At 39.2% G+C, this 10,909-nt stretch overlaps 1 protein-coding gene across 2 annotated transcripts; it reads right to left on the bottom strand.

Annotated features, from left to right (window-relative positions):
* Positions 1-452: 452 nt before the first annotated feature.
* Positions 453-10,104, bottom strand: LOC148339809 (uncharacterized). Of its 2 annotated transcripts, XM_088292050.1 has the most exons (22): positions 10,009-10,104; positions 9,194-9,302; positions 8,957-9,033; positions 8,780-8,875; positions 8,652-8,690; positions 8,489-8,560; positions 8,332-8,391; positions 7,682-7,824; positions 5,017-5,083; positions 4,840-4,917; positions 4,665-4,751; positions 4,129-4,567; positions 3,795-3,872; positions 3,086-3,166; positions 2,930-3,001; positions 2,479-2,615; positions 2,380-2,407; positions 2,064-2,120; positions 1,243-1,337; positions 1,126-1,156; positions 958-1,026; positions 453-869 (listed from the first exon to the last, which is right to left on the bottom strand). In XM_088292050.1, the coding sequence occupies exons 1-22, from the start codon at positions 10,087-10,089 to the stop codon at positions 808-810; spliced, it is 2,058 nt and encodes a 685-aa protein (XP_088148176.1). In that variant the 5' UTR covers positions 10,090-10,104; the 3' UTR covers positions 453-807. The 2 variants fall into 2 exon arrangements, with proteins under 2 accessions (XP_088148176.1, XP_088148174.1); XM_088292048.1 differs by lacking the exon at positions 2,930-3,001.
* Positions 10,105-10,909: the final 805 nt, after the last annotated feature.

Below are 10,909 nucleotides of genomic sequence, written 5' to 3' on the forward strand. Positions count from 1 at the left end.
TTGTGATACTTTAGTGGGCATGTGGAGCAGTTTGTCACCTGCACATGCCTCCATGAGTTCAAATACAATCAAAGCTTTTATTGTCTTTCAAAGTTCTCACTTGTTTTTTCACACTCATGGCTGCTGCTTCTGCATATTGTTGAAACCTCCCAGTTCCATCTCCGACGGTCATGGTAATGAAAGCCACACTGGGTTGGCCCCGCAATATGTACAACAGGGTGACCGTGACCGGTAAATCATATTTCTGAAAGAACTGCCACCTTAAAACTGGCCAATTGCAATGCTGCTTGAAAATATGCATGGAATTTGTGCTTTAATTCTTGACCCCTGGTCTATTTTGACTAAAGCTTTTTTATAGACATGTTTTTAGGACACCTGAGAGCTGTTTACATTTATGAAAGAAACGCCTTTAAATCTTCCAGAAAGCTAAAAAAGCACACAAATGAATGAGCTGAGGTGCTTAAAAAGGTTTTAATGTACTGTACTTCATAAGGTGACACAGTGTCCACACTTCAAAAGACATTTGGTACTTCAAAGTGCAACCACATGTCAATTTAAAAGAAAAAAATGTGGCCCGCCCATGAATTGCTGGTGAAACACTGACAAAAAAAGAACAAAAACAACAACAACAAAAATCACTGGTGATGAAGAATAAACAGTACATTCACATCAGGTTATTAACAAGAAATGTCCTGATCCTTTTTAGATTAAAGCTTAGAGAAGTGAATTTCAGCAAATGTCCACTAGGTGGCACTAAGTGATCATTACTGACAGAACACATCGTCACTTAGGGCGAGGAACATATTTTTAGAACCAGCTTTGTGGATAATTCCTGGGTCCTTTTGGCTTCCCTAACCTGTTCCCAAATCCTGTGGAAAGCAGAAAAAAAGAAAGAAGGATTTTGAAATGGACCAAACATAGTTTGTTATGATGATTAAGAAGATGGTCTGGGATTACCAAATTTGAAAAATGAGGTCACGACTCCTTTTGGAGATGATGTCAGTAGACCCGGAGTTGCTGGCTTTACTGAAAAAAAATGATGGGATTAATTTTTATTGAACATCTTTTCGACATGTCAGTCTTGTCACTGAGGACATGTTTGTGTTTTGAATGAGCATTACTCACTTTTCTCCTTGTCTCTGAACAATTTCAGACCCTGAAAGTCGATAAAAGCAACCAGTGAGCCAGCATCATTGTTTTGGATAGCTATTTTTGTATTTATTTATTTTGTTGTGACTATACCCTTTTGCAGGATGTCCCCTTCTGATTTCTTTTTTCTGACGTCACTCCATCGTTTAGCGAGGCTTTTTGGTTCGCATCGAACCCTCCGATTTGTGCTGATAAGTGAGAATCAGAGCTGATAAGCAGAGCTGGGCACTTGACCCTTTTTTGCCTGTCCCCCATCCTCCGGCCGCTATTGCTGTACGGCTCCGGCCTTATTCAAAAAATATTGTCGCCCAGACCCCATTCCGCACCCCCCCCCCCAAAAAAAAGGTCCGTGCATGAGGTTTATTTAAGCATCATTAGCTGGCTAATTTACTTTACAACTCCACTTCCCTTCATTATTCGTCTCCTTATTCTTCTTCCTTCTTCTTCACAAACATGCCCAATGCAAGTTAAGTACTCACTGCTGGTGTTATAGGGATTGTGGTAACCCCGCCCCCATTTTATAATGGTATGCGCTAGTAGCAAATTGGACGCGCGGGTTACGTGTTATCAGAATAAGGAAATACAGGCACGCTTGAACACACACACACGGCTGTCTCACATCTCTTTATATAAACACACAGGCGGTAGGGGTGCTTCTCACACATTCTGAGGCAATTTTTCTGGTTTGCCCATTTCGCGAATAGGTTCACCACACGCACGAGCGCCGAGCCATGGGCCGGACTAAAATCGCCTTAGTTAATCAAACCCTTTTTAAAAATTTGTCACGCCCCGCCCCAAAAATGGCCGTCTGGAGGGCCGGACCGCTCTGCTGATAACATTCACGTTACATGGAGGTTTTTCGATACATGCTCATGACATCTACTGTACATGTTCTGGCGCGCACAGCCACTCACCACTTCCTCCCTCAGCAACAGAAGGTGTGGAGGACAGCCACGCTGGAGTCAGTGGCTCTGTACAAGAAACACAACGATAAAAACACAATTTATTCATGATGGGCATCATAAGATTGCAAAAGATATTTATTAATATATTTGTGGGGGATTCACAATTCCACTTACAATGACAAGAAAACGTTGAGTTAAATTCTCACTGATAATTATTTTTACCATCCCAAAGCATTAACTTGTTTGATTTATTTCTTCATTACTAATCAATAAGTGATAGTTTCATGTATAGAAACCACGCTGCCTGCGTTTACAACAATCTTACCTGTGAAAGTCATTTTTGCTCTCAGGCTCTGTAAGAAAACAAAAGCAGTATGTTTCAGATGTCTTGAAGTATAAAAAGGCAAGGACACGTTACACTTACCTTACTTCTCACCCATGGCTTTGTTTCTCGCTGAAATGAATCGGGCACTCGCTTTGAAGTACCTGACCACTCGGAGGATGTGCCAATTCTGTTCAGATTTTCTGCCGGTGTGACCTCTGGCCGATTGGCGACAGGAGCTGCGTGGCCCATGAGAAATTCATCATTTAATACACTCACCAGCCACATTGTGACCACTTTCACAACATGATGATATTATATTTGATTAAATACAAGAGCTTTACAACTCCAGACCACTGCAAACTACAACCGCAATCATAAATGTATTGTTTGGCATTGTTGAGCATAATTATCTTTGCAAAGGTTCAGCTCTTGGATTAGATATTATATCATGAAAGTGCTTATCATGTTGTGGCTGGTCAGTGTATACTAATTCAAAGCTATTTTTATTTGTTCAAAAGACAATGATTGCTGATATTGGTATAAAAGGCACCTTGAATAAAAGGAAATTCGTATGATTCTGGAGTTCTATCTGGAAGTGCCGGTACCGGCGTTACGGGACTCTCTGGGGACATACAAAGTGGTGTTTAGTTGAAACATTTTTGGTGCCTTGCTATTAGGTCAGATTACTTTCATAAAATGATCTTACCTCCTGCTTCATACTGCACAGCCTCGGCAACCTCGTTCGGTGGAATGGTGACAGTTAGCCTTTCCGAGGAATTTGAGTGTTCTGAAGACACCACCAAAATATATCACAAAAATCACGTATGTCTTTAAGGTACATTTTTTAATATGCAAAGGCATATTGCGTGGTTCAGGGATGGGCACCTGGCGAGTCGTGGGCCGCACAGCATTGAGTAATTTATTTGTTGCACTTATACTGGATTGTATACTGTGCTATATTACAATGAGTAGGCCTAATCATTTTTTTGCGAATATGTTGGATAAATATAATACCAGAATAATATTACAAAGTCAAATGAGTGAAGTTTGAAAAAATTTAATGGCGGTTTCTTGTTCAATAGTTTTGTGCCGTCCTTGAATGATATTTTTTTATGCAAGAGAGCGCTTTGCATTGAAAAAAAAATGTAGTATGTGGCTATTAACCTATTGTTGTTGGTTTAAAATAGTGGATTTCTTTTTATACATGCGATGAGAAATTCATGATCAAAAATATATTAAGAGCACATATTTTGCAAGTATCTTGCTCATATTTAAAATAACATTTTTTCCATATATCTGGTTCGCTCGCTTGTGTGCGGTTCTGTGTGGCCTCCCACGAGCACTGATGAAACATTTGGGCCCCCTCCAGCATTTAAATTGCACAACCCCGGATTAGATGATAGATTGAAACCAACCTGTGTCAACAGCTAGTTGATAGGATTCCGGGGTTCGTTCGGGCAGAGGTGGAGGTACGTCAACATCGGTATGAGCTCCTATTGAGGGGAGAAAAAGGTCATCAGTTACTAAAACTGAATTTGTTGACAGCGTTGATGTCTTTTTTTCATATTTATGTTTGGCTTTAAAGTTTGCCATTCTCAGTAGGATCTTATGTTTTATAGGGAAGGTGGTGGAGGAAATTGAGTCTGTAAGGATTTGAATCTATTACTTCAAGTAAATTGAATTATCGCTATGAAGTGGGAGGTCAAGATTGCCTTCATGTGAGACGACGCATAGGAAGTGACCACTAACCTGTGGCAAGATTTGAGTCGGACCTCATTGTGTGGTCATCCAGAGACGATATCAGATCACTGAAGATTGGCCCAACCGTCCACCGCTTGCGCAAAGGTGTTACATTGTCAAACAGAGTACCAAAGTACGGGTCCTCCACCATTAGACAGACAGCTGCCGGAGGCTTCGTTGTTGGAATGTCGTCGCCATGCTGTATGTTCTCCACTGCAGTCATTTCTTGACCAGTTTGTAGGTCTTTTGGTGACGTTCCCTCCTGACGGGGAGTTGGATCGCCATATGCTTGTTGTGATTGATCTGAGTGATTGTTTCCATCTTTAAAAAGATCATCTGGAGCAGAAGGAACTGTCTGTTTTTGCGGTCTTTTGTTTATTTCCTCATCACAGATGCTATGGCGTTGTTGCTCCTGATTTTCAAGATTCATAGGTTCTCCCATGGTTACCTTGGTTGCGAGACAAAAGAATATAAAAGAGTCAGACATTCTGCCGGAATATTTGTGAAAGTTATCTCCTGCGAGGGTTGTGTCATTCGTTGCTCACCTCATTTTTGCTGCTCAGCCCATCCACGGACTGCAAGTATCTCTCAAACAGTAACCTGACGACGCTGTAGACTAATTCATACTGTTCCTAAGGGTAAGCAACATTAGGAAATGTGAATTTACATAAACATGTTTGATCGATGCTGATGCAGATGGAAGGAGATGATGGAAGCTACCTTGGCTTGAACCACAGATGGCCTTTGGGTTCTCATGGTGTGAACTAAGTCACATATATTAAAATCTGGAGTGATCATCTAGAAAAAAAAAAAAAAAACTTAACAAGCAAACAAAAAGCTCAACGCAATTCTAGTCTTAATGATTAAATAAAGAAAGGGCTGGGAGACATTTCTTACCCCTTGCTTGAGGAGGTTCCAAGTATAATCGATAACACAAAGGACTCCCGTTCTACCGCATCCAGCACTGAAATCACAGCAACCGTGAGAACTTTAAGAACAATCAATTTGTGGCAATCAATATATCTTACTGACTTGAAACAACTTTAAAATGATGCAAATAAAGATAATAATAAAATAAAGAAAATAATATTTCAGTTTCGGTGTGTGCCTTTTCCAGGCAGTGATATAGCTTTTAATAGATAAAAAATATTATATGAATAAATAAGACAACGTAAAATTTTCTAGGCTAAAACAGTCATTTAATTCACAACAACTTTAAAATATTGGTGAGTGAAATATATGGCAACAATGTGACAAGCAAGTTGTTTGCAGCAAAATAATTTGCTGGGTTGTTTTTCGTTTTATCTTTAAGTTGGGGGGGGACAATACAAGGAACAAAAGTGCTGAAAACTTTGATTTATTTGTTGTGAAACGCGGAAAAGTTTTTTTTTTTCTTCAGAACAAAAAAAAACTAAAATATTTTGTTGAATTGCCCAACATAAAATTTTGTTGAAGTTTGTTGCCTTGAAACGTTGAGTCCACCCAACATTTTTTCTCATTCTTGCATCAAGTATGACATGTTATTTCATGGCATCTGACTATACTGGTCTTTTTTTATGTTAAAGGCAAGTCAACCCCAAAATATTAGCAATAACATTTTCTGCGTGCTTTCTCGAGCTTTAAACAAGGCATTCTGATTAGCATTGCATTTGTGAAACATGAGATAAGCAGCAAAATCCACACGTTTTTAGCTATCTCAGGGGGCGGCCATTTTGTCTGATGAAAATAACATCACAGCTGCTCAGGGCTCAGGTAACGACCAATGATGGCTCACCTGCTTTCTGAAGCTGAATCATGATCAAGTGGCAAAATGGCCGCCCCACGAGCCGTACAAAAATGACTGGATTTTATTGCTTAACTCATATTCCACAAACATAATATGAATGAGAATGCCGTGTTTTGACAAGTGGGGCTTCATAGAACATATTTTTGTGAAGAATTTTTGTGTGGTTGTCTTCCCCTTTAAAGAAGTCAAAATATATTCTGGTGTCTCAATTGACCTTCATGCCATGTCCAACCACAAAAAAGAAGTTGTCAAATACGGTTTAGTCCTCATAAATCAGGAGTCTGACTAATCTGCACAGTGTCAGGCATGTTTTACACTTTTGAACATTGAAACTCCACAAAATAGAAAATGTATTATCTCTTGTTAGAATAATATTTGGAGGTTATTATACATTTGCCATGACGCAACTTTATTTCAATACATGGTGCACATATCATGTTGAAAATTAGTGGAGTGGACTATGCTTGAGTGTTTACAGTCAGAGTGGAGGTACAGGAGGACATCTCTACTGCAGAGAGGTGCCTGCAATTGGCAGGGCGGTGGCACTTCTTCAGAAGTGAGGATGAAGTAAACAACGTCGTGATGAGTCCTGATAAAGAAGTTGGCCTCAAAGTCTGAAGCAAGCAACATCGTGCTAGGTCCTGATAAGAGATGCTGACGTCAAAGTCAGCTGCGACCCATGGCGGCACGCTCATGATAAACCGGACTAAACCAGCTTTTGAGAAGACGAACTGTACCACCCTTGAATGTAATCTGATTTCTCGAAGTGTAATCTGATTCCTCGATGTTATAAAAGGGAATGTATGAAAAACATCGAGGAACAGAAGGGAGATGAAGTTGCCAAATAAACTTTGTTAACCTTTCTGTCTCCACTTGGGCTGCGTGTCTCTCCTTTCAGCTATGAACCCTATATGTCAAATTGGCGAACCTGACATCTCTTTTCTGCTATAAAGAAGATTTGTTTTCCTGTGTTTCATAGAGAAGATTAAATGTATTTTAGTAAATAATACCTCTATAAAATAAAGCAGTGGATGTGTTATATTTTTACGCAAGTATTGATCCAATTTACTTCTAATCATTTTTAACTTGTGCGAAATATTCATTTAGGGGTTAAACAGTGTTAATGTGGGTAAAACCTGACGGGAAACAGAGTGGGTTGTTGATTTCCTGTCTTTAAGAAATAGGAGGGTCTTTGCATCTGCAGCTGAGAAACGACACGCGTTACAAGAACACAGACCAAGCATAACAATATGAGCACCTTTGAAGTGCGATGAGTTGTTATACAAGAGCTGCAAAGAAAATCGTTAAAATTGAAAGGAAATCATGTTTTGTTTTGATTGATACAGAGAGAGGTGAATTAATTTATTTTTTGCTGTTGTGTTGAAGCACTGCAGCATACAGATAGATAAGATATATTTTCAAATTCCAAGACTTGGAAACACACTCATGTAGCTAAATTTGGCAACCATAATATTAGAAAGTGGGTTCTAAAATTTGACAGAGAAGCTGGACTAGGAGCAGATGGATGGAGTGTTTTGGTAACCTCACCTCATCGGAGAAAAAAAAAATACATTTAATTTGAAATGAAAGTGAGCAAAAGCATTCCAACAATATATATGTCTTTGAAAAAACACATTTAGAAAATGAAACATTAACAAGGTTCATTTATTAGATTTTTTTCAAGTTCGGTGTGCCGGATTAAAACGGTTAACGGGCCGCATGTGGCCCCCGGGCCGTAGTTTGCCCACGCCTGTTCCAGGAGACTAAAAAGCTAACCTGCAGTGGATGCACACTGGGATGTCATCGTGGGACTGATAGATGTGCATCTCCTCCAACATGTCCAAAATGGAAGGAATAGAATCTGGCACTCCATGATCTGGCCAGTTAACATAGTGCAACTGTTTCACTGTTCGGTGACACTTGGGAACACAAAAAGACGGCACAATATTATTCAGAAATATAAAATAATAGTTGGCAAAGATAACAGTGGGGAACACAATTTTAGTTGAGTTACGTTTGGCAGCTGTTTTTAGGTGTCAATTTTTGGGTGCGAAATCTTAAACTGAACGACAGGAGTGATAGGATTCAGCTTTTCTTAAAAATAAATAAATAAATAAATAAAAGGAAATAAATTGATTTGTGTCTGTGTGAATACAGCATTAAGATGTGATAGTTACAAGCTTTGAAAACTTAAAAAAAAAAAAAAAATCTAAAGTATTATAACACAAAATAGAATTTAGGTTTTTTTTTTCCTAAAAATTCTTCCCCAGTATAAATAACAACAACATAGATTATGAGGACGACACGTCTAGTGTTTGACTAGAAACACTAAACTGCACACGCTAAAACCTCTGATTACCTTCTGTTATGATAATTCTGTTTGTTAGGACAATTGTACAGTTCATGTGGGTGTCATCATCACTTACATTGTCGTATGTCAATCTTAATGTCCTTGTCAAATAGGCTCCTTTGTCTTCCTCACAATCCTGTATAAAAAAAAAGTTTGTTTGATAAAATAAAAAAATAATTAAATAAAAAGATATTTGAGGGACTGGTACTAATCATCAGCGGAAGAATACCCACACAGTCGATGGTGAAGGGCCCGCATACAAATGACTTTTCCTCCTTAAGTGGCCAATAACGGTCACACTTTTTCTGCAAAGAAAATCAAATGTTTACGTTACCAACAAAAACAGACAAATGTTCATATTGAGAATCTTTTTTTTTTTTTTTCTCCCCATTTTACCTTTCCCAGCTCAAATTCTCGGCATGCCATTACTACAACCTAAAGTAGGCAATAAATAAAAAGGAGTGTATTTAGGTGCTTTTTATTATGGTGATTATCGTCCACATGTGGTAATAAATGTCTCGTACTTTTATGTGATATTCCCACAGCATCCTCAACAAGTCCAGCACTGTGTGAGGTAACGGACCCTGAGTAGCGATGTAAGCCTTGGCGCCTGTCACTCCCTGCACACAAAACACAGCCGAGTCACATCTTGACATATACCTCCAATTTAAGAAAAAAAAAATATGAACACGTTCTTCTACCTTTATGAAACTGGCATTAATGTAGTCCGTGTCATCGTTCGAGGTGGTCAACGTGAGCTTCACTCTGCTGTGGTCAACTATGACAAATTTTATTGATTTTTTTTTAATTTTATTCTTCACTTACAATTGGTACAGGATATGTGAAGAAATATGATTAAAGTCATCGTTTTAACTTTTGACTTTGTGAGGCAAAATAATGTGAATTATTTCATTGTCCGTCGTTATTCGCGAGCTTACATGGAAGTATGTCTTTGTATCTGTTCTTCTTGATGTTTTCTTGCGTTTCCGCTGATTTGTTGGGGTAGGTTTTGTCATCGCGGTACTTAATTGATTGGTTTCTCAACCTCTGCAAATAAATAAACACAAAATGGTGAAATGTCAACAAACTACTGGCATGACACTTTTCTTTTTCCTATTTGTTAGGAACATCCCAAAATTGAGGCCAGCGTTGGGTATGAATCATCAGCACAGTGTCGTTTGTTTCCCCGTGAGTGGCGGGGGGATGTGGCGGGATGACAGCACAGTGCCATCTTCCGCCACTGGCATGTGACTTGTTGCCATGGCAGCAGCTCGCCGATGATGATTTCTGTTAATTCGTCTATAAAACATTTTGTTGCTCGGTACATTCTGCTCTCACTCCTAGCCTGATCTGTTCTATTCTGATACAAAGTCAGACTGCTTCACTGTCATTGTAATAGCAACAGTTTCATCCACGACGTCCGCGCGTTTACGAGGTCTCCCTTTGTGTTGCCGATTCTATCTGACACTTGTCATTCTCATTTAAACTACCTCGCTGTCCACCCACGCTGTCTCACGTCCAAATGGGACTGCACATTGTCATTCTGTGGTCCTGAAAGCAAAAATCTTGACGGTCTTTCTTCCATTCATCTTCCGTCATTGAACAGCATGAAAAGGAAGCTCAGGGTTTTCAATACAATAGTGAGCCTACTTCTTTAAAGTCACTCATCTTGCACTGCCTTCAGAAAACTGGCCTTCACTTGCAAATTTGCGGCGGGCTGTATCGTCATATTGCAATATAATACCTAACTCACCACAAACTCCTTGTCCTCATTGTCTCGTCTCTCCAATTTGTCCAGTAAGTTCCTCACTATAGAGGCTTGCTGCCGCTGCATGACTGTGTGCTCTCTGTCCAGAACAGTCTCAGGTCACCTTTCATGTCAGGACACTGATACACGGGTCTGAGATTACAGGGACACAGATGCTCGAAAAAGGCCTGCTCTCACTTCTGCACTTCTTTATTGCAATTTTAACATAAAGGAACTAGAGTGAAAGAACAAGGAAGTTGACGGTTTTTGTGGGTATGTCTCACTGGGTCCTAAAGTCACTCGGCGAAGTCAGTATTGCAGAGGGGTAACGTTAAGAATTGATCCAGGGCACACAAGAGGACTGCAAGAGTGTGTGTGGGTCGGTGGGATGTATCCTGAAGATACTGAACGGATCAATGTCATAGAGCAGTGATGTGATTCTCTGGAAGTGCTAGCAAATCCACAATTTGTGTATTTTATCTCAACTTTATTATTGCAATTTGGCATTTTAATGCTAGTGCAAAGTACAATAAAAAGCATCGCCAGCAAAATAATCACATCAAATTTAATATTGGTGTTTTGATCTCTGAGTAGTAGTGTTTACGGCTTTACGCTGTGCGGGTTGATGTGCTCATAATATTTGGCGAGACCTCCTTACATATATCAATAGTTTATATGAATAAATTTTAAAAAGCTTTAATTAGTTTGCCCGAATTCAGTTTTAAGTGGTGTAGTGATTTAAAATTTGAAATTAATGATAGACTGTCGGAGGGAACATTTACAAAGACATGCCAGACACAATTACCTCACTTAAGTTACTTTACGGTTTCTTATCACCATTGTTTAGAACTGCTCCAGCCTCTTAGCTAAAAGTTATAACTCATTCAAAAATAGAAACAAATAACGT

The sequence above is a fragment of the Idiotropiscis lumnitzeri genome, chromosome 3 (assembly GCF_059441095.1).
Source record: "Idiotropiscis lumnitzeri isolate Australia: NSW breed Sydney's pygmy pipehorse chromosome 3, RoL_Ilum_1.0, whole genome shotgun sequence".
In the NCBI taxonomy this organism is placed as follows: Eukaryota; Metazoa; Chordata; class Actinopteri; order Syngnathiformes; family Syngnathidae; genus Idiotropiscis; species Idiotropiscis lumnitzeri.

What these genes read in the sequence shown, in the direction of transcription:
- LOC148339809 (XM_088292050.1), bottom strand. Translation starts at nt 10,089, where the DNA reads ATGCAGCGGCAGCAAGCCTCTATAGTGAGGAACTTACTGGACAAATTG. An exon ending in TGTGGGAATATCACATAAAA is followed by an intron (nt 8,691 to 8,779) that starts GTACGAGACATT and finishes TGCCTACTTTAG; the next exon opens with GTTGTAGTAATGGCATGCCG. An exon ending in GGAACCTCCTCAAGCAAGGG is followed by an intron (nt 4,918 to 5,016) that starts GTAAGAAATGTC and finishes TTTTTTTTCTAG; the next exon opens with ATGATCACTCCAGATTTTAA.